This window comes from Xiphophorus maculatus, chromosome 3 (assembly GCF_002775205.1).
Source record: "Xiphophorus maculatus strain JP 163 A chromosome 3, X_maculatus-5.0-male, whole genome shotgun sequence".
Classification (NCBI taxonomy): domain Eukaryota; kingdom Metazoa; phylum Chordata; class Actinopteri; order Cyprinodontiformes; family Poeciliidae; genus Xiphophorus; species Xiphophorus maculatus.
Genome location: NC_036445.1, coordinates 6,729,472 through 6,754,034, shown reverse-complemented (window position 1 = coordinate 6,754,034; position 24,563 = coordinate 6,729,472). Strand labels below are relative to the sequence as shown.

Below are 24,563 nucleotides of genomic sequence, written 5' to 3'. Positions count from 1 at the left end.
TGTCTATATGGTTGTTTTTCAGTATTTGAAAATAAAAAAAATAAAATACATTTCCTTTAAAGAACAACTGAAAGTCCAATACAAGACACAAGTAAGTGCTTCTTATTTAAGATTACATGGTAAGGGAGGGGCAAGGAAGCATCGCTCTGCACCAGGATCAGGCCTTTGAATGACGGTGATAAATCTTGACTCTTATTAGGAAGAGATATATGAGACGTGACAAGTATGATTGAACTATTTATCAATTATGCCTAGTGCCATTAAATTGTGGTTAATTGATCTCTGGGGAACTTGTCAAAGGAATTTGGGATCAGAGAAAGCCTAAAATTATAACACAAACCAAAACATCACACAGTTTTTTTGGTTCTTGAAAAGTCCAGACTATTGCAACAAATTTTACTACACCTCATTTAGGAGACTTAAGTGTAAATGTATACATGTCTCAATTCAATTCAATATGCATTAGGTGTGGTTAAGTTAAGGCAAGCACAAATGGACACCCACATAAATCTCACAATTTTGAAACCTTTTTGAAGGTGACACAAAAAACTCATCATAAGTAACTTTTGAAGTTCAGTAGGAAAGTTTGATGTGTTAAAGAGAACTGATCTACATACCAAACACGTCAAGAGTAGTTTCGCCTTCTCCAGACCCGTCCTTGCCAGCAGTGACCTGGCAGTAGTATTTGGTTGGATCAGAGGGTTTCACAGACTTGATGGTCAAGGTGAGGTCTTCTTCGAGAGTGACTCGGTCAACCAGAGGAGTGCCGGTGTCGCTCATTCGCTCGCCAGAATTTTTACGGTAGGCCACTCTTACTCTTTGATTTTCATAGTCCTAAAAAAAGATTTAAAGAAAACAAAAAAAATGCAGAATCTCTGACAGTGCATTTGTACTTCAAGAGCTTCAATGTGAAAATGCTTCTTGTGTGTAAATATTTTGACACTGTTGCCTTGCAGCAAGAAGGTCCTGGGTTTGATTCCCGGCCCGGGGTCTTTCTGCATGGAGTTTGCATGTTCTCCCTGTGCATGCATGGGTTCTCTCCGGGTACTCCGGCTTCCTCCCCCGGTCCAAAAATATGACTGTCGGGTTAATTGGTCTCTCTAAATTCTCCCTAGGTGTGAGTGTGTGTGTGTGTGTGCATGGTTGTTTGTCCTGTATGTCTCTGTGTTGCCCTGCGACAGACTGGCGACCGGTCCAGGGTGACCCCGCCTCTCGCCCAGAACATAGCTGGAGATAAGTAGCAGCAACCCTCCCGACCCCATTAGGTACCAGCAACCCTCCCGACTACAGGGACAAGGGTGGACAGAAAATGGATGGATGGATATAATCAACTTACAATGTGCCAACCAACAACAACATCTGGCAAGGCTGTGCCAGAATATGCACAGGGCAGTTTGGCTGTTGTTCCTCCGTCCGCCTCCACCTTCGGATTCACCTTCACAGTTACAGTGCCACAGCAAACTGGAAAACAAGCAAAAGCAAAAAAGTTGATTATATGTGTCATCCTGTTTATACAGACCTACAGTATTTAATACATTTGAATATTATTGAAAGGTTATTTTATTTCTGTAACTCAATTCACTAAGAAAGAAACATGTAAATTAATTACACACAGAATAAAGTTTTCTTTATTTATTTTGCTAATATGATGATCTCTCCGATTACAGCTAATAAAGACATGATATTTAAGATTTAGAAAGAAACAAACACATGGTGGGAGTCTTGTGATGTCTGGAGCTGCTTTGTGACTTGCTGTAATTAATTGAACATGGCATTCTGCTGTCTACATGCAAATCCTAAAGGGGAATATCAATAATTGGCCTTGAGCTTAAGTGTACCTGGGTAAGTAGCAAAACAATGTTCCAAAGCGCACCATTAACTCTGATATAGAGTTAATGGTGTCTCCAAAACCTAATTTTGTTTTTTTGTCTTTGAGCCATAGTTTGGACCTCTGATTGAGATCCTGTTACATGAGTTTAAACAGGATGTTCAGGCTGGAAAACGCTCCAAGAAATGAATGAACTCTTTAAAGTGGGCAAATCTTCCTCCTTAGCGACTTAAAAGATGACCTTCCCTGTTATCAACACTTGATATCTATTTCACCCAGGTTGACAATTATTTATAAGGCTAAAGACCTAATTACGTTTTCACACAGGGTCAGGCTGGTTTGTATAGCCACAATTTGTTTTTCCCAAGGATGTTTGTTAAAAAATGAATTTCATTTCAGGTCTCCAAAATATATTCTTTCAACACATCTGTTATAAAACAATGCAAAACCTCGACAGCAAGAATGCTAAGCAAGAATGTAAGAGACAAAGAAAGACATATAGGTACATTTTCTGGTGGCAAGATAATGTCAGAAGGTCCAAAATCTTTGAAATATCTAATCATTCTTGAATTAGTTCTGGAAACTGTATATTAGGACCACAGCTGTTCTTTAATGCAAGAGCAGCACGTCCACATTGTTAAGGTACCCCAGGAGAAGCAGTGCAGCCCTTGGGACTGGTGTGCTCCCATTTCAACAGACATTAGGATGCACCCAGTGTCCCAGATTCCCATGAAAGACTATGCAGCTGAGGAACAAAATGGGCCTTGGCTACTTTCTCCAGGGACAGACAACTTATTCCCCAAGAAGACTGAATTACAATATGAGCTGTTGAGAAACAGGATGGAGAGCTGGGGGAAGCAAAGGAGCTCAATTTCTGCAAACACAATCTGCAAGTTCCAATTGTTTTCAATCAAAATGACAAAAAGCTGTAGGAAAAAGACAGTACTATAAAGGGTTAATATAGTTATCATGCTATATTTAATTAGAAATCCGTCGATAAGCATGACCGGTCTGTGTCATTCCCAGTTTTGACATGCAATTTCCGGGCTTGTCAATATAACTTATGTCAGACTTATTCAACATAAGTTTTTTAACAAGTGAGCCATGCTTGTGATAAAACAAAGCATTGAACCAAAGTAGCTAATCCAAAACGCTTCAAAAGCACCCTTATATATAAACTGAAGGTAATATTTAAGCTGCAGGCATGCATACGGCTAATGAAATACACAGACCCAATATTCTGTATGATCACATAAATTAATCATACCATCAATTTCTAGACTACAAAATCCACCACTGAATAATTTATTTGTTGTGAAAATCTGCCAAGAGTGGAGAGAATATAGACTTCTGGGAACCGTAGCGGTTTGACAGGCTAGTTTTATTAAGGAGGCAGAGAGATGGAGAAGGAGAGGATGAAAGAGAGTTTTTATAAAATGTCTGCAGAGAGATGAGAGGAGCTAAGTGATGGGTGTCTCGTTATCAGTCTGAAGAATAGAAGGGAAGACACGGAGCATTAAAACATTTGGGAGGAGATAATAGGGTGTGCTGTCAAAATTAAGCACTATTTTAGCTTTGTGTTGTTAGTGAGACACATTCCACTGTGGTCAGAAGCTGCGATTCACCACAACCCACAAATCACAGAGGGGCCAAAGACCAGTGAAGTGCTGACATTTGATAAAAAGATCTCACGTCTCTGTCCAACATTTTACCCTCTCACTTACTTTGCTCGGTTACTTTTTCACTTCCCTTGTCTCTATTTTTAATCTTGCTTCTTTTTTTTTCCACTCCTCCTCATAAAATTATTCAATCTCAAGAGGACTGGTTTTACAAACTGATACTCATGCCCTATGTTTGTAAAGGGGGGAAAGCCGCTAAAAGTATTCTCTATTTTTACGCCAAAACAAACAACAAAGGAGCCAAGCAAATGTACGGGAATGTTTGAGTAAATGAAGCACAGAGCTTTTCAACAGCACTTAAGGTTTAAGCATCCCGTTGAGTGCTACATGGGAAAAATACACATTGTGGCACACAAAACATTAAAGTAAAGACTTTCTGGCACATGTGCAGGACGTTTTCCCCTTTACAAGGTGAGATACAGTAATTGGAATTCTTTTAGGTTTATAGTAATTATGGCACTAATAATTGCAACTTTTGCTAAAACGTTTTTAAGCTAGACCCATGCTACAAGAAACTATGCCTGAGTGGTGAGATACTGTAATCAGACCACCCAGGAAATCTAAAAACAACATTGCTTTGCTTTGATTGCTGTTTTCAAACTCTGTTTTAACTAATGCAAATGTGGACAGATAAGTAAAAACTGTGCAATTTGGTTTGTGTTCATGTTCTGTATGAGTGCAGAATTATTCTTCTCTTCAGTGACACCAACTGGTAAAAGGAAAATCAGACAAAAACAGGAAGAGCAGTAAATGGAGTAAAGAGCAGTAAGTTTATATTAGAAAGTGTATTTTCATTTAAAAATGTTTTGCCAGATGTAGTGGGACATACTGTCCTAGAATAAGCAGTGGAAGAGTCGCCTGTGGAAGCCCAACACCTGCTACTTTCCATGTTCTCTGCAAGCAAACCTTCCAGTTGGGTCTTCAGAGGTTAAAACTTTGCAACATTTCCACTTTAGACATGATTAAACATATTCAGACAACAAAAATATTCTTTTGAAGGGATGAATTAACATTTCCAATATTAAAATTAGAGATCTACCAGGAATTCACAGGAATTAGATGATTTTTTAAATTGATTAAACCTGATTGGTGTTTAGCTTCTGCACAGTCTGCAGAAGCTAAAAAAAATACAACCTTTCTGGTCAGCAACCATACTAGCTGCTACCAGGTTGCGCAAACAATAAGAAGGTGTTATTGAAAAAAGAAGACATAAAGTTAGCTACCTGAAAATCAATAGGAAAGCATTAAGAAGTGATATGAAAAGAAACAGTATTTTCTACATTTCAAGATTATAGAGAGGAAAACTTTCAACAGCCAGCACAAAGGCAGAAGTAAGTACAGCACAGACCGTGCACTATTTTATTCTTTTAAACGTTAATGAGATTTGGGAAATCTCAGACATTATTAGAAGTCTCAGAGTTAGGGTAAGCATCGACTTTCTCTATTTTTTAGCTGTGCAAACTGAAAATTTCACATGAAAAATGATAAATCCTGGGCAATATCAACCCTCAACCCTTTCATTTTCAATAAGAAGTTAAACGCTGTTGTACACCACACTCTTTCCCACACACACAGTATGGCATCATCTCTGCTTCCAATGTACATAATTAATGGCTTGTCAAAGCACGAAAGCTAGAAAAATGTGTTGAACTGTTTTCCCATATCTACCTATATTACAGGTTTTGAAGAGACGTCTTCATCTAAAAATATCAAAAATCCAAAGTGGCAGATCAGAAATCGGACAAAACTCTGAAAGGTGCATTGTCTAGTTACAGCTGCATGTAGCAGTGAAAAAATGGTTCCAGTTATAATCTTTAAAAAGATTTGCAGATAAATAACTAAAATGATTTAATTTAGAAGACGACACACAAGCTTTGACAATAGTTGTAATACTTTATACTGCAGCTTACTTTAGATGCCTTAAAGTGCAACAAACATTTTTCAGTTTCCTCACTAGTGTTTGAGCCATCTGTTAGAACTCAGATTGGACAAACTTGTCCTGACCTCTTAGTATTTCTGACTGTTACTGATGTCACATGAGGAGAATAAATTGAGAAAAATTTAAATAAATAAAGGTTTGGCAGAAAACCTTGAGCATTGATGCAATAAGGGGAAAGAAGACTCTTCTTGTAACAATGCATGAGGGTAAAAGGGAGATATAGCCTTTTCCAGAGCAAATGTGAAGCTTCCTCACTGATTATTTGAGGATGCAGATTAAAGATTCAAATCACATTGGCTAACAATTCATTTTGAGCCATGCAAGTCACACTAAAGCAATCCTATTTCAACCCAGGAGGAAATACTGTAACATCTGTGTCTCATTCTTGCATCACACATTAAGAACATTTTTCAACCACTGGTGCAAATTTGCCAAACATAATCGGTTTACAACTGCTCCACTCTCACTTCCACAACTTTTAATGCCCCCTTTTTTTATTTTACTGAATAATGATGTAAAACTGTTATGAGTTGAAGCATTCGGTGAAAGACTGTTACCATAATTTACAGAACAAACAACCCACTGAGGACAATTAGGTGGTGCTGACGTCTGGTAGGACTCAATTATAAGGCATGAAAATCTAAATCAGCAGAGTCCATCTGCATCACATCCTGCTTCTTCTGCCAAATTGCTGCTCACTGATTTTATTTTCTGTCTCCTTCTCAAACGTATCTTTTGGTGCAATTCGCAACATGTTGAGTCCGGAGTGATCAATCAGGCCGCCGCTCTGTGTTTTATACACATGGGGCAGCTGGACAGACGGGCAATTAAAGAATAATTAGGGAGTCTTCCATCCAATCTGAGCCTGGAGCAGCATGTGGGTGTGTGCTGCAGTGTTAGTGTATTTACAGAAACAGGCTGATGGCTATCATATTGTGTGAGAGCGAGAAAAAGAAACAAGGGGGAGCAGTGGGGGCTACTGGAGTGTACGGAGGGGTGGGGGTGAGTGGTGGCAGAGGGGCCTCGTTAGCTGATGCAGGCTAGATAATCGGATTTTGTTAAAGAGAGGGAAAGTGTGTGTGAGGTGTGTTTGGGGTGTGTTTGAGCGGGTAGAAAGGCAGATGGGAACAATATGGTCAGACTGCGACCTGTACACACCCACATAAAACACACACACACACCCTTACAGTACATCTATAATGCATGGGATATTTATGAGCATCATAACTCCTTTAAAAAAGCTCTGGCTAAGTACGTTGTGTGAGGAAAAGCATCCAAAGTCTGCAGCAGAAGCAGAGAGGAGGAGACCCAAAGGGTTGTGTCAGTCCCACATCTACTGAAAAGTTAATGTGAAACTAACTTTAAAACCCTCCTGTCTGCCTCCTCTCTCTGTTGCATCTCTTTCTTTTTTCTCCTCTCTCTCACACACACATGCACGCACCCCTACACACACACACGAAGAGAGAAAAGAGGGAGCCTCTCATTATGAAAAGAGCCAGCTGGAACCTCTCGCTCTCTTGTCCTCTTTTTCTTCTCTTGTTTTTGTCTCACCTACTGTCATATTCTGGACATCATACCGGGAGCCTCTTTCTCTTTGGCATGCCTCCTTTTATCCCTGAATCTCAAAGAGCATCTTTTAATACCCAGTGCTCAAGTCTTTTATTTACAACAGTAGCTAAGGATTTGCAAGTTGGCGATATAATAAACCAAAGAAGAAAGGGGGACGGAGGGAGAGAAGAAAAGAAAAAACACTGTGCTGTACGACAGTCAGCTATAACCCCAGTTTTTTAAGTCACCATATACTATCTTTTTTTTATAGATATTACCTGCTTGTCTCTTTTGCTAATCCAAACACAACTCTTGTAAAAAGTGATAGATTGATGTAACTCAGAGAACTGTTTACCTCTGCATAATACAGCTAGGGGTCCAAGAGAGGTGACTTAGACTTCAGACTGCATATATTACAGTGATGGATCATAAAACCCCGCATCAACACTGCCACAGGAAGTGTACAGAAGATTATTCTGAGCCAAACATAGGGAAGGGCAGCGCACACACAACGTGGTGCCTGATGAACGATGAATGTCAGTGTGTGAGTGGGGGTGAGTGTGTGTGTGTGGTCCAAAACTCAGACAGGATTAGTGGCTTTGAAAGTTGGCAAAGCAAACAGTGCTGGGAGACACAGCTTCAATGTCATGAAGGACTTAATCACCTACAGTATGAGGTAATGAAGCTAACAGCAAAACACAAGCAACTTACAGACATTTTCACATGATGTCAATCAGAAGCTTCAATGCATTTCATTGGGAAATTATGTGACAAATCAAATCAAATACTACATAATTGTGAAGAAGAAAAAAAATAAGACATGGTTTTCATATTCTACAAATTAAAGTGCTAAAAGCTCTGCTGTCCATATTTGGCAAATCAATGTCAATATTTTGTAGAGCAAAATTTCAAGTCTTGCCACAAACTGTCATCTGTGGTCTGAATTTTAACTGGAGAGTTGCAACATTGGGTAATAATAGGTTAAGATTTTTGTTGCAACTTTGACAAAGAACGAGTTGCTTGAAAAATCTCTTTGGTTAAATAAAAAAAAGTCTAAGAGTGCAAGTCTCTCTTGAGGTCTTTGCAATTGTTCATCAACTATTAATAGATGGAAAAATCATTCTAAATATACTGAAAGAGCTGCTGATCAGTCGAAAGAGTTGAATACTGGAAGTTGCATCATGCTTTTCTGATTACCACATGCTGAAATCCACTCAGCTCTCTACGACATCGTTTCTTCTATATTTCACTCAGTTTGCTGTGCTTTGAATTTTTTATCATGGCTTTTCCATGTTGTGACTTAGCAACTCTTTTTTGGTATGCAAGTGTTGTACTTTTTACAGCTGTAAATAGCTGCCTTTTCTTTTCTATTTAAACAGATTTGCCCAGTTAAATTTATGCTAATGAAAACTAATATTCGGAGGTGCATTCAGTTGGAACTGAGACGAAACACGTTTCTCAAGCTTATTTTTAAGCAAGAAAGCCTAGAATATTTTTGATTTGAAGCCATCAGAGGATGAAATTGATTGTAAGACTATCTATTTACTCTAACAAAGAAAGTAGCAGAAGCACAATGCAGTTTCACTTCCACAAACAAAATGCTGGCATAGCCTGTGCACAAATCTTTATAGCTAAGGATCAAGTCATCTTCCCCTTATCTAGCCAGCACTGACAATTTCCTGTAAATATTAAGGACTGGAGCAGATTCAAATCTTGTTTTTATGGGCCTCCTTCACTAAGTGCTCACATTAATCTGCTTGCCATGCCATATTGCAACAGTATGACAATACAGTTTGTTTAGGGAGTTTCATTTTTGCAGGCAAACCTGATCTATCTCAGACATTTATCCCAGAGGTGGAGACATAATGGAGTAAAACAAACACTAAAGTGTCCCTGTGTGTATTCTGTAAGTAAATTCAATGATTTTCCTTTAAGTTGCAAAAACTCACAGCATCCCAAAGACGGTTGTTTACTGTATTTACAGATAAGAAAGAATAAAAAATGAAATGTTATTATGTAATGTTTAAGTATCCGGAATCAAATTCAAACTTCATTAGTGATTTCCTCTTGAATCTCCTAAAGTTTGAGTGGGTGACAATTTGAGACAGAAATAAGCATGGGTTTACACCACATGGCACATATGTGCGTGTGAGCTGGGTTTGTGTGTGTGAGTCAGGGCCTTTCCGGGGCAGTCTCCCTCTGTCAGGGTGGGACCTTGTAAGGCAAGGAGTCCATCAACGCCTGAGTGATGAGGCAGGAACAGGTGCAGCGCTGGGGAACAGCAGCTGCTAGGAGCTCCAGACTCAATCGGCCAACCAACAATGAGGGCCACATAGAGAGCAGCATGGGAGAGAGTGAGAAACCTCGAGTCACACAGATGACAGACAAACAGCAAGACGGGAAGTAACATGGTTGGAAAAAAAAAGTCATACCGTTTGGAGAATAAGGCTTTTAGTGACCAAGGAGACAAAGACACAGCTAATGAAAACAAGCTAGACGTCTGTCCTCTTGGAAGGGTGTAAAGGTAATTGCATCCTAACATGATGCATGCAGATATGTCCACCGATGACTTTATTGTTCTCTAAAAACCTCTAAGATAAAATTACTGGTTACTCTATTTAGAATTGAACAGATGTTCACCAAAGTCGTAGGCTGGAAGCAAAACAAATACGGAGGAAGAAAGGAATTTAATTGAGGGTTGTCAGTTCAATTTATTAAAAATAAACAAAAATAATCAGATTTTATTCTGATGCGAAATAATTTAGAGTTTGGAATTTATTATTAATAGATTATCTTTTCCTTCAACATAGAAAGTACTCCTGGTTGTGCTTCTTAAAGGACAAAGGAAATGACGGAGCCATGGATTAAAATATGCTGTCACACAAAGGTGCAATTGATGGTAAACAGAGTATAATATGTATTAGCTGAACAAAGTATAGTCAGTAGTAGATGGCAGGTTGAATATGTAGTCTGCTGAGGAAATCTAGGAAGGTTCTTTTTTTTCTGAAAGAAAGAATATAACTGTTCAACTGCTGTGATCTGCCACCATGCTTGTTTGTACCGTAAACATTGAAAATACTTCGCCAACGTACAAATCACTGGATTACTTGTATCCATTCATACCATTAACTTTGTGTTTTTTCTTTGTTTTATTTCCTATAAACACATTTAGATTTATTTGTGTCTTTTCTGTCATTACTACCCAGCATGGATAAATGATCAACTGAATATGACTGTATTGTATTTTAAATTGGTTTGAACTGAGGCCATTAGAGCTGACTCTAATTATGACTTAGTAAAGTATTAATAAGGAATATTAATGACTCATTTTTAGCTTTTCACTATGACTTGAACAACAAAATAAAATAATTCTAAAAGCGTTAAAGTGTAACTGATATTTCTTAAAATAATGTTTTGCAAAATGATCGTAAAAAAAAATTACACTGAAAATTGTACCATCAACTGAAAAGAAAACAAGGAGAAAGAAAATGTAAAACTCAGGCCATCTTAAAAGATATTGATAAAAATAGTCATACATTTGTCAAAGACCATAAAAATGAGTCTGACCACTGATCTAATAAATGTCCAATATCCTGAAGCACTTACAGCCTCATCCAGTTCTTTTCGTAGATAGATTCCACACACAGTAAACAATAACATAAATTTCTCTCTTTTGGCAGACAATTACAGTAACTATGGCTGTAGTCTCAACCATTTCCTATGTGTCCTATGTGTTTTATACAGGAGCCCTTTGCAAACCTTCCCCATGACAGATTCATGCACAGTTGAGACCAAATGATGTCATATAACCAGATACTAAACACTTTATGAAAGGGCACAACTTTGTTTTTGCACTGATTGGCACTAAATCTGAGTTTATTTTCTTTTTCATCTAAATTAGAACTACTAAACTATTTCTGCTGACTAAATGTCAGAAATATTTGGTAATATAAACATTCATTTTCAAAAACAGCATGAAAAGTTTACACTGACATTACTTTAAAGAAGTTACAAAAGGTAAGATTATGAAGTCATGTCTTTGTAAGCTTAAGTTAATTGCCAACATTCATAATGTGACACAATATTGTAATTTGATTTGATCCAAATGTATTTATAAGGCATTTCTATCAAATGCTACAAAAATGTATGTAAACTTCTACAGTTTGGAAAAGTAACAAGACTTATCTAAAAAAATATCTTGTTATTCTGAAATTTTGCAAATATAAATAATTTGTGGGCGTTTTAATTGATTATAAAACAACAAAAAAAAACTTATACTGATTTCATGTCAAACAGCAAGAAAAAAGTTAGAAATCGTATTATAATGTTTGTAACTATAGTTTTAATTTGATGTTTTATGCGGTTTTATGGTGAAGTGTAATTTAGGATGATGTGTACAATTCCGTGCTTCTTCTCCAAAAACAGAAACTTGATGTTCTGAATCTTAAGACTCTCTGAACATCCAGTAAATCCTTATAAACTTGTTCACTCAAACACCCACGGATTAAGTAAAGTGATCATCAGAAGAGTCCTGGAGACGAAAACTTTTTTTTGAAGATCTTGGCTAAGTAGAGCATTGACAGCAGCACTCTAAAGTCCCAATTACAGCAATCTGAAATTCAGCTTCAGATTTATAAATCTTATCTGATACCCACAGGCCCTTTAAAAGCCTCTCTTCTCATAACTTTGACTGGATGGCAAAGATTAATGTCCGTCATAGACGATATCTGGGCCTCTAATTGGAGTCAAACAGGATTACATGTTTAGTTCTCGCATGTCAAATAGACGTACCCTCATTTTCAGTGGATTTCCTGTATTTTATGAGGGCAAATGTCATATCTGTGTGCCTTCGGAAGCAGGATTGTTGATTAAAGGTGAGATAAAAGGATTCTGGCTATTACTCTGATGCCACCTGCTAACTCCCCCCCACAATTACAGGATAAATGACGGTCTGCTCGTCTTCCTGTCTCTGCTTGTACCGATGCTGCCTCAAGTAAAAATAAAATTCACACCTGGGACCCTGCAGTCACACACAAATTTATGTAGTTTTCACAGTTATACCTGAAGCCTATCAGACTTTTTAGCCTGTTTTCTTTTAATATATTGATATTTGAAGAAGTTCCTATGTGATGTCTTCACAAACACAGAAGATAAAACCTGATATGCCTGAAAATTCAATCCCATATAAGTTAAAGCTTTGGTATCCTTTTAATGTTTGGGTTTAGTGTTAACTTAATTTGTCTATTCTCTTAGGCTGCACTTTTATAGCTCTTAGATCAATCCCCTTGGTTAAAATCTGTTTCATCTTCTGTGTCTGAAGTGCAAAACACACTTTCAATGGCACCAATTTGATTAGCACTTAAAACACGTTTCACTTTATGTGGATTTAGAGGTCGTGCTTCGTTTTAAACAAGTGAAATGAGACAAAGGCTGGGGCAGAATGGAGCAGGATGGAGAGAACACAGAAATGAGTTGGGAAGGTCGGATCTTCTCGGGGACTTGATGTTGACGTAATGCAGCTGAGTCAAACACAAGCCAATTTGCAATGGGCTGAGATTGCGTCAGCAGTCTCCCCCTACTGCCATAAGGCTCCACGACATTCACATTCTGCATTAATGCTGTAAAGCAGGGCGAAAGGGGAATGCAGTGTTTAATGACTCTGCAAATGAGTGAACAGCAGTACCCCCCATAAGTTACCATAAGGCAAGAAGATTTTAAAATATTCCCCAAAATTTGGTGACTTCTCCTTGACAAACAGATGTACATAAACAATGACATGAGGCTACAGAAGTAGTAATAAACCCCCAGCAACAACGATCATGTGCACTGATGACTGCAATATGACATGACTGTCTAATCATCATACCAAAGGTAGTTCAGTGATACACCAGCCCCAGTGAGGCTCAGTGGTGAACAAAAGAAGCGAAGACTGACCCATGGTCCAATCTAACAGACAAGCTAGTGTAGCTCACATTGCTGAGGAACCTTATTGTCAGTTTAAACAGTTCATAACAGTTTATAAAATATGAGGTTACATAGCCACAGACTAATCAAGGTGCCCTATGTTGACCCTTGTTCACTGCTGACATGCCAACAAAAAGTATGAGCACAATAAATGGAGCATGAAGAAAGGAGGGAGGTATCCTGGCCTGATGAATCATGTTTTCACTTCAAACAGGTTTCAGCCACTTGAGCCTCCAGAGCTAAGTGGATTTTGGCAATATTTTTTAACAAAGTTATGGTAACAAAGGTTTTCAGGCTTCACGAGTTTTTAATTCATGGAACATTTCCATCTGATTTCTGCAACAAAATGGCACTGAAAGTAACATTAATATTTTTAGATGTATTTTTCTTATCAGGCTGAAACAATTTTATGTGGTCTTTGTTTTACATCCAACAAAAGAAATTTTATCTCCTCTCTTTTTGCAACATTTTTACAATGTGTTTTATTTAAAAATCTAAAAATACATTTAAAAAATAGCAAATTTGGTAGAACAGAAATATATATATTTTACTTTTTTAAGACATTAACTTGGGCTCCAAATTTTCCAGATCTCCATCCAGCCATGCACTTGTGCAGGACATTGGGAAAATTTGGAATCTCCAAGGTATTCACTACTTCCAAGTCCAAAATAAATATGGCTGCCTGTGGCAAACATAGGGCTGTTAGTTTTAGTCAAAAAGTTGTGCTGTCGGTTTGAATTTTACTAACTTGGTAACACAACAATGTACGACCTCTATTAGTAAGAATGTTGTTGCAGTGTTGCAAAGTAAGACATGCCATCACTAGACTGGTCATGCAAATAGTGCTTGTTTTCCAAATTGAACCTGAAATACTGTGAAGCTCAGTAAATTGTCATTCCCAGATCTCTGACTTCAATGACATGAGTTAGGAGTGTGGGTTTTGTTTCCTGTAGGCAGTAGGGATTGGCACTGGGTCTGCACTGCAGTAGAGGGCAAAAAGGTAAGATCACAGCGTGTGTCACTGTGACTGATAAATCACAGCTTTACGACTTGTGTGCTCTATCATCTCATGGTGGTTTAGGAGCTCAAGACAAACAGTGTGAAGTGGACTACAAGGTTGGCCCGTCATGCACTCTTTTGTCCACTGAGAAATTCCCCCTCATCAGTCTTGCTGCCCTGGCAACGGGGTGAGAAGTCAACTCCCTTCAAACAGAAGAGTTTGCAGCCACGCAGTAAATAAGAGGATTTGTATGTGCGTGGGAGAGGGAGTGTTTGCCCTCTTCGGACATAAGCGTGCAAGTGGGAAGGTGAAAAAAGGAGAGATGGAAGACAGGGAGAAAGAGTCCACAAGAAGAAGATAAATCTGCCTGATGACACTGCAGTCTACTCTCCTCCTTGGAGCAAGCAACAGTTGTAAAAAATAAAAAATAAAACAAAAGAAATAGACTCAAGTAAGAGATTAAAAATAGAGAGAAGAATGTATGAGTCTGGGGAATTTTAGTGCTGTGTAAGCACTCCTAGAAAGGTTGCTTTGATATATTGTCTTGGTGATAGAGCAAAGTGTCCTTCATCATTTGAATTAGCTAAGTAAAACCCCGCTCATCTCTCACACTGAATTTCTAAGTCATTCATAATGCTAATACATTTCAGTTGATGCAATCTGCATGCACTGACTGACTCCATTTATAGTGACTAAGATTTCCCAAAAGGCAGAGGGAAAAAAGATACACTCGCCAGTTACTTAGTTAGGTACACTTATTCAACTGCTCATGCTCAAATAGTGAATCAGTCACTCATATGACAGTAACTTCAGTAATTAAAGTCTAATGAACATAGTAAACATAGTTATCTGAAGCTGAAACCGAGGATCAGAATGAGGACAAAGGGAGATTTAAGTGACTTTAAATGCGTTTTGGCAGTTGGTGCAAAATGAGCTCATCTGACTACATCAGGAACTGCTGATCTCCTGGGATGTTTGCGCACAATCCATCCATCAGGTTTACAGAAAATTGTCTGAAAAAGAAATAGTATCCAATGTGCAGCAGTTGTTTTTGATGAAAATAGTCTTCTTGATGTCAGGAGTCTGAGAAACTTAAGACTGTCTGAGTTTATAGAAAATAGGTCAAATAATCACTTTTTGCAAGAAGATGGAAGATGTATAATCCACGTATCTTGACGTGGATTCATTTAAAACAAACCAGATGGACAACATCAGCAGGAAACCACATTGTGTGTTACTTCTTTCAGATAAAATAAACTGAAGCTCCAATGTGCATGTGGTCTCCAAAATTAGACAATGACAAAAAGGATGAAAAGTTTCCTGGTTTGATGCGTATTGATTTGAGTCGTAACATTCAGCAAGAAAGCATAGATTCCTCTTAACCATTGTTTTCAGTACAGATGACAGCAGTGCTATGGTGTGGAGGATATTTTCATGACACACTCCGGGCTGCATAGAACTGACAATCCAATGACCTCCACTGTCACTCAATCTCAGTCCATGCCTCTTTAACATGTGGTGGAAAAGAAGATTAACATTTTTAACTTGCAACCAAGCAATCTGATGAAATGAAGACAATACAAAGGAAAATTAAAATAAGGAATGATTCACATTGTTGTATTTGTGCCTCTGCAAATTATGGCAAAAGGGAGTGCAACCCAGTATGATGAAGGTGTACGTAATAAAGTGGCTGGTGACTGCATAAATGTGAATAACACGCAAGAATGGATTAAAATATAAACTAGAATTTTATAAGTCTATAACTCAAAATGAACCAAACATAAAGCATCTTCAATTACAGCAAACCATCTAGTCTTGGCTGGCTTTCATTTTTAGGGAGAATTCAATTTGGAAAAAGATTGAACAGGACAAAAAAGTGTGTCTGTGTGTGTGTCCTGACCGACCTAGAAAGAACCCAATCAGTGGATGTCACTAAAGGGGCAGAGATGAGAAAATGTGTTAATATTTAATGTTTTGGGGGCCCCAGAATCAGGGCCTCCACTCTCTTTTGCCGCAGGCCCTCCAATTACCATATTCTGTCCTGTTCTACCCACACGATCTCTTTCTTGCTATTACTCTCCTTCCTTGAAACGCATATACAGGCAAAAAAGGATGGAAAAGGACCAAGGAATGGAGAGGATGAAGAGAAAAAAATGACAGGAATAGTTTGTTGAACAAGGTTTTTTTAGGGACCAAGGTAAGGTAGCCAAAAGGTTTCGCAAGACTGCATACATATGCAGAAGAGAAATGAGAAAGCAAAACTGAAACAAACAATAAGGAGGAAGATGAAGTGAGCGAATACAAAAGTCCCCTGTGCGTTTTCAATTCCACTCTGCCTCTACCCATTTATCAAAGTAAATGACTTGCCTTAATGGGCCACAATAATATGCAGTGTTTGGCAGAGGTAATCTGCCTGCATATGTTGCCGCTAATCTTGCTGGTGCCTATAATGGGCTGTCCTAATGAGTTGCATTCAGTGATGGAAGTGGCGGAAAACACTATAAATTGCCCACAGGACCAAAATAAAAGGTAAGACAGCAAAGGGAAGATGATAGAGGAAGGAATTGCAAATCAAAAAGAGAAAACTGGTTTATTTATCTGTCTCACATTTTGAGAAAAATGTCAACAGCCCTCCTAGTCATTAAGTATGTTGTTCTTTCATTGAGTAATGTTAAAAATCTGTGAAACTATTGAGCTACCTGCTGTTATGCACAGACTCCATAAATATGTATGTATATTCTCAATTTATCTGCATATAGTTAGAATTATTGCTGCCAATTAATGTTCTCTGTTTTTCTTCTTTCTAGAGAGGGTACCCCTGGTCTAGTGTTTCTATGTTTAGTTGGGTCTTTTTCATGGAAGAAGCCATGACACATACAGCAATGGGTGCAATTTCTACCTTTATTTTCCCCATTAATATTATCCCTGGTTTAGTGACTCTGTGTATCTATTTTCTGGTGAGAGACATTGGTGAAGGTAATACTCTCAATAACTTTACAGTGCTTTTTTTTCTGTATGTAATTTTAGTCCTCTCAACCTTGAGTCACTCCCTGCAGATGGTCTCTGATACTAAACCCGATTTTTCTTGTCAAAAATGATGATTTTTTTCTCCACTGCAGATACAGGTTTGTTCAGGGTGTTAAACTGATATGAGTCAACAACTAAAAGCAGTCAGCTGCACTTTCTTAAATTGCTTTTTGCCACCAGCATTAAATGATCAACTGAACTTGACTGCATTGCACAATAATAATAATTAATTTAGTCTGTCCAATATGATCCAAATCTGGCTACATGATTATGATAGTTTTGTGTTTTGGTTATTAATTGTATTCAATTAAGTTTACATTTGGACTTAAATGAATTATACATGACCACATAAAAGTTACATTTGAATCTATTTCAAAGTTTTTTGAGGCAATGTTTTGAATTTATTTTTGTGGTAGAAGTAAAGGAGTTTTATTCTATACTGGATAAAACTGTATTCACTGCAAGTGCCAGTATTATTCTTCTAAAAATGACTGGTTTCTCTCTACTGCCTTGTTTCCATTGAATTTGTGCAGTGTGCTATTTTATGATACAACAAATTCAGGAAAGTGTTTACATTGGGTTTATTTGGGCAGATGGAGTTCAACCCAAATGGCTAATGTTGCGTCTTTCTAGTGCAACGATAAACATGACAAACTTGTATGTCTAGTGTTTGCTGCAAGCTGTGACGTTCTTCTATCCCACAGTCAATGGACTATGTTGTGTGAGACCAATAGCTTACACTAACCTTACCATACAATTTTCTTAGGGATCTACAACTGAATTCGGCCCAGGAATGTTGTGGTACGGGTCAGTTGTATGGGCCATTTTACAATAGAAACAGACAAAATAGCATACCAAAATGCACCGATCCCTGTCTTACCACTCAGTAGAAATGAGGTAAAAACCTTGGTGGTTAATGCTTCTATTTACTGTGGAGTACTTTAAATTCAGTTTGTGAGATGTTCTGAAAGGTCAGTGTTTTGTCGATTTTACGTTTTGATTAAATACATCACAAAAGAAAAGGAGCTGCAATGCTCAAATATTTCTAGAATAAAAACATTTGACTCCATTTATAAAGGTTAGTGTATTCAATATTGAAAACCTTTTATTTTGGGATGATTTCATAGACACGTAACTGGAGTGCTGAGACAGGAAGGAAAATGTTCTGAGCTAAAACAATCTTCAGTCATATTGTCCTTTACAGCATCTAAGTGTATTAGTTTCCATTTCTCTACTGCACAGAATTGGACAACCATCTTTTCCTTACTTTAATTTCAGTGATTACCTTTCTCTAAAATTGGAAACGTTCAGTAAACGTCAAAATATGCATTCATTTCTCATGCAGATTATTTGTTCTTAGAAATGAATTAGAATAATCTGAGCTTCCAGTCTGACAGGATTTTTTTGGGGGAAACTCACTTGAACATTCATCACAATCCAGTTTCCTACACAATCGTCTCCACCAGTCAAAATGAAAACTGACACTGCAGCTTGAAGCTTGGTAAAGAGTTTGGCAGTTTTATTATTAACTGATTAGACACAGCTAAGCATCTCCATCCTGACGTCAGCTATCCGGAGAGCATTACAACCTCCAATGTGGTTTCAGTGGTAACCATGTGGAGTTTAGAAAGGAAGCTACAAAGCTACACTGGTGGTGCAAATTTATAGATTCAGCAAGTCTTTGTTAACAAACTACTTTGCAGGATGTGTTGTGATTCAACTTTGGAATGTTGCCAATCTTAACATGAGCTTGAATTTGATACTGAATTAAAAGACATTAAATTTTTTTTTAAAATGACATTAAAGCCCAGGTTCAGGCTCTGAACAGCATATGAGTGCAAACCACACAAACAAAAAACCTCAAATATAAAACTATAATTGGTTTTGGATGAAGTTGGCAAAAATTAGGTTTAATTTGCATTCCTCTTTTCCTTTATTTCCCCTTCTGTGACTTTATAAGGCCAGTTGGTATACAACCTCAGCATACCAAAAAACTGATTTGCGCTCAAAGTATAGACAGAACCCTTAAGTCAGGAAGGATAAAAAGGATAGCAAAGCTGACTTAATAGAAATGAGTGGATAGACATTACAGCTAATCTCACTAAAAGGGTTAGGACAAAGTGCTGCTGCCTCTGCTGTCGCTCTCGTTTCCCCAATAGATCTATCCTTGAATCAATTCATTCTGCAAGCCCTTTCCAAACATGCTGTGCAGATAAATACTCTGCATTAAAATAGCTCTTTAGTCCATTTGATGTAATAAAAACCAACTCCATTAGCGGATGTCCATATGTGAGTGTGTGTGTGTTTCCAAAAATATAACAGGACAAGAAGTGTGAGGTAGAAAATAAAAAAAATTAAAAAAGACAGACACTGTGATAGAGAAAGTGAGATTTGCGATAGGCAGTAGAGTGCGGAAATGGACAGGGTGCATTACGTGTTTGTCTGTAGGTCAAATATCACTGGCTGTGCTGCCAATTCTCAGTGTATTTTAATACTAATGAAACTGAAGATGAATATCTAAGGGTAACCTATTCACCAGCTCATACTGCTCCAACTCCAAACAGCTAAATCACACATACAAACATCCATATCTACTTTTCACCTCTCAACATCTCTTTCTCAACCACAGTCTCCATCTGTAATCTTTCTTTTTTTTTTCCAGCTCTCACCTCTTGCTGAATTGTATTGCCGAAGTGTTTGGTTGGTCTGACAAAGAGGTCTCTCCCTGCATGGGTGGGTTACACAAACAATGTGAGATGAGGTAAACATAATGAGGGCCTATGGGTAAATAGCAAAAATGTTCTGGCTCTCTAACCATCTCTCTCTTTAATGGAGCAGGGAGCAATATGATAGAATTGTAAAGATGACTGCTTCTTGCTTCTTCTCATTCTGCATGTAATCAATCATGTTTACATCAGATGAAGGTGTAACAATTCATCACGCTGGTTTCACAAGACAGGACAACTAGCTGATAGTAAAAATGACTAAGTTGTGATTGCAATCATTTAAACACACACTAAATTGTGACTGTAAGCTTAAGATTAATAATTTATGATAAATTCAGAACTGTACTGCAACAGGAAATCTCTTTAAAGAGTTTTAAGACCTACAGGTACATTTAAATAAACTAGATAACTAAAAAAGGAATGCATTTTAATACTTTTTGAACAGATAACAGTGAAAACAGAAGATAAATAAGACAAATAGTCATGCCAGTTGACATGCAATTTCTCACAGTTGAAAAGCAGCAAGAAGATAGAAGATCTGATGACTTCTTGTTCTGTCTCATACATATCAACATTTAAGCAACATTTAAGCATCCCCAAACCAGATAAACTTCCATTCAAAAAGCAAAACTCAGACAGATTAATTCCACAAAATGATATATCTCACTTTTATAGAAATAAACACTTTTATTGTGTTTATTTTTGTTAATTTTGATTGCCATGGCTTCTCTGCTAATGGAAAGACTGCGAGGGTTTGCAGTCTACCCTCTACTGAGGGTTTCACAGGAAAAAAAAAACTGCCAACTGCCCTGAAGTTTTATATTTGCTAATATTCAGTTCTTCTTTTGGTTTTCAGTTTTATTGTGATCTATAATCTTTCCAAAGGCCAATTTGAAGCTTATTTTCACAAACAAGAGTGAAAATGATCCTATTTAGTATAATTCTACCCACCTTGGCCCTAATTGCAATTGCAGCTCTGCTCCAGCTTGTATGTATTTTCCATAAATCATTTTGGCTCTACTTCAGTTAGAATTGCTCTGTCTGCATTTTCTGTATCTGTTGCATCCTCTTCCAGGGTCTCTCTCCTCCCCTTGCTTGTCTCTCATTCACTGTCTGTTGCAGTGCTGAGTAGCACTCTGCCCATCTCATTTAGAAGCAGCCCTCCCTTCTCGTCTAATGAGGCTTCAGCTTGGCAGAAAAGGGAGAAAAGGCAGAGAGAGGAAACCAGCTGACAGCAGTTCCCTCTTGAGTTTCTTTTCCAATATCCACATGGGATTATGTTAGAGAGCTGGAATAGGGGAAAATGGTGGAACAAATGGATATCCACTCTTCCCCATTAGCCTCCATTATCTGGAAGCATCATTTCATAACTAGTGACTAACAAGGCCGCAGTGGATGTGCCTGTACCAGTGTTGTAGGTTCAATTGTGCGCCTCAGTTGGACCAGGATACACAAATCTGGTGCGGACAGCTCAGAAACCAGAGTGAATTGCCCTTCTTTGTGCCCAAGCTAAAATGCGAGAGCGCTTACTGAATAAAGAGGGTCTTATAAGGGGGTGAGGGTCCTCCTTAGGGGCCCAGTCAGTCGGGCATGACAAGCCAGTGCCGCTGTAATGAGATAACAGGCCACTGGTGTACGACTTGATTCATTCCTCCTTTCTTTTCTTTCTCTACGTCCCTTATCCTTTATGCTGTTTTCTTATCCACCCATTGCTCTATTTTTTCAAAACAGGCCATCATGCTCAGCAGGCTGGTAAAGCCTGTGTGTAAGGGACAGATAGAGGGATAAAGAGGAATGGGTAAACCCGGTGGCAGGGAGATAGGGTGAAGGGGAAAGACAAGGGCACAGGGGTGTGAAAGTTAGAGCTTCAGAAGGAGCATGCCCCTTTGTGTGTGCGCGTTTCTGGAAATATACTCTAGCAAATGATAAGAGCTCGGAAATCTTAAATTCAAAGAAGGGAGATAGGTGTAATCAAGAGACAGACATATGACGCGTATACAATCACCAGCTCTGTGAAGGCTGAGCAAAGCCAACCTTCAATCCTCAAACATCAGAGAATTACCACTGCTATTTGTGAAAAAGAATTTCCAAAAACATCAATGTCTAGATGTGCAAAGCTGGTAAAAAAAAGAAATAACAAATAGCCGTACCTAGCTTGTTTTATCGTTAGCTAATTGCCATTATAATAGCATTGTCTGCAATACAAAAATATATAGACAGACTGCTTGAATGCCAACACTCGATTTTCTGAATTTTTCTGTTTTTGTGACCAAAGTGCAACAGCTCACAAAGAGTAGTGGGAACATTATTATGAAGTTACAAAAAAGAAAAGCATAATCACACATTTCCCAAGATATTGTGTGACTATACACTGGTAATATGTGCGTTGACACAGAAGGTTTGAATAGAAATGCACCCCTCACATTTTTGCTTCTAAAGCATTTAAAAACATGACAAAACGCAAAAATTTCAAGTAGTAGTCATACTTTAGCGCACTCCATATAAGTGCCTTTTTGTCTCTAAGCAGCAATGATTGATGGCCTCAACTGGCCTCCTGGTATGATTTGCAGCTTAACTTTCTCACTTCCTCAATGATTCATTAGCACGCTTCTTCCTAAATCAATGTGTTCTTATCATACAAAAACCTATTTATAGTTGGGGCATACAGACAGCCAATGCTGAGATTTAATCTCAGTCACATGAGCTGACTTCCTGGCTATAAACACTAGCACCAACATTAAGGGCTGTCTGTGGACCCTAAATCTATGTTCTCCTGATTGCCACACAGAATACACTGCAGACTATAACACATACAAAGATACCTTTTAATACCCTTCATCCCACCCTCAGTTCCTTCCACCGACCCTACCTCTACCCCCACACGCTCTTTTTGCCTATTATGGTGGATTAACTTGTAATGCTTGGATGAACTTCAGTAAGTGGGGGGTACAAAGTCACACCTCGATACCATTGCTGGCAGGCAGGCAGATATGGTCACAGGACTGCTGGCACACACACATGGAGCCTTCTGGTCTATGGTGAGACACATGCAGGCATCAACACGCAAACACACGAATGCGGGTATACACACAGGAACCAGACTGCCATGCCACAACAGAAAGAAAGGTACAAAATCCAAACCAAAGCCTATATTAATCCCTATGATCCCTCCGAGATGGAATAATTCAGAGTTAATTACTATTCTCCTGCTTTGCCTCTTTTTTTTCTCCTTGATTTCTAAATCCACTATAGTCCCTCTTCCATCCATGAGGCAACCATTCAACTATGCTGTCTACAGTAGATTCTTCTTTGTCTCGGCTCTACAATTGTATTTATTTTCCCCCTGCTGCTCGCCTTGTGCCTTGGCAGACTCTTCAACACTTTGTCTTGACTGAGTGAAATGAGAAGCAAATATGGTTACCGGCCCTTCTGACACACACACACACCAACCCACGTAGAGGGTCTTGGCAAAAGGCAAATGCCGAGTCTGGCATCGAGGTTGTGTCTTTCTGGTTGGAGTTGGGAACCACAGCGAGTTTAATTAGAGTGAAGAGAGGCACCACATGGATGGTTGACTTCCTGGTAAGACTGGCTGAGAGACTGAGGGGTGGAGAGGCCCGCTAACAACCACCACACTGTGAGATGCTAGCTGTAAAGAAAAAAAAAATGCACACAAGCAACCAACAGTTATAGCTGTAGACACAGTAGCTGCACTCTCATTTGTATGCAGTGTGTGCTTTCAAAAAGTCCTTCTGCCTCAAACCGATGCCAGTGGTATTCCTGAGCAGATAGCTCATTAGAAAGATAAAGCAACCTTATAATTTAACCTAATTTATAACTAAAAGTTTGCTGCATTCTCACTCTCATTGCTCTGCATTATCTTATGTCTCATCTGGCATTTTGTTGCATGGGCTCTACCTGTTTTAAGAAACATATTGAACAAAGAATGCATTTGCAACTCCCTGTTACTATTTTCTGCACCAAAACAGGCAAAAAGATAAGATGGAGACGAGGAAATGGAGTACTGGGGTAAATAGCTCTTACCTGTGCATAGGTATGGGTGACACACACACATGCACACGCCAAGAGACGGAAGAGAGTTAAGGTATTTGCCCAGTCATTCATCATGGTATAGGTACATTCTGTAAAACACACTAGAGGTAATAACTGCTTGCTATACACACTTGATTTAACCTTTCAGCATTCCTGGATAATTTGCAACATAATGGCACACCTGGCTTCTCCTAAACTCAATTACAGTGCCTTGCAGAAGTACCCATACATTTGTCTCATTACAACCACAAACTTCAATCTATTTTTCTGGGATTTTATGTGATAGACTAACACAAAGAGGTGCATAATTGTGAAGTAATGGGAAAAGGATACATCTTAAAAGTGGAATGCATTAGTGTGCAATATCAATATTGCTAATACAGTTGCAAGGTTTTCCGGGTGTCTCTGTTCAGACCGATTCATTTTTCAATCCCTGTTTGCAAATAAAATCTCAAGATGAGCCTGTTTTGGTCAAACAGTACATTTTAACTGGACCACAAGTCATGATTATGTTTTGATTTGTCTGTTTGGGGTTGTTAGGTTGTTAGGCAGTGCCAGCATTTGCAGCAAACTGCAAATAGAACTTCTTCTAGCTTTCTTTCAATATTGGCTTTCTTCTTGCCACACTTTCATAAAGGTCAGATTGATCGGAGTACATGATTCGTAGTTGTCCTGACGGCAAACTCTTCCACCTGAGCTGTGGACCTCCACAATTCCTCCAGAGTTACCATCAAGCAAATATACCCCTGATTCAGTTCAGGTTGTGTCCATAACCACTATGACCCTTCATGAAGTTCTT

The 24,563-nt window shown here is 38.4% G+C and overlaps 1 protein-coding gene across 3 annotated transcripts in view; it reads right to left on the bottom strand.

The window, feature by feature from the left end:
- Positions 1-24,563, bottom strand: part of LOC102216649 (basal cell adhesion molecule) — a 63,649-nt gene that overhangs the window by 19,197 nt on the left and 19,889 nt on the right. For all 3 annotated transcript variants that reach the window (XM_023330755.1, XM_023330756.1, XM_023330757.1), the window contains exons 2-3: positions 1,337-1,461; positions 618-834 (exon numbers count right to left, since the gene is read on the bottom strand). In XM_023330755.1, coding sequence (XP_023186523.1) covers positions 618-834; positions 1,337-1,461 — 342 coding nt within the window. The remainder of the gene's footprint in view (positions 1-617; positions 835-1,336; positions 1,462-24,563) is intronic.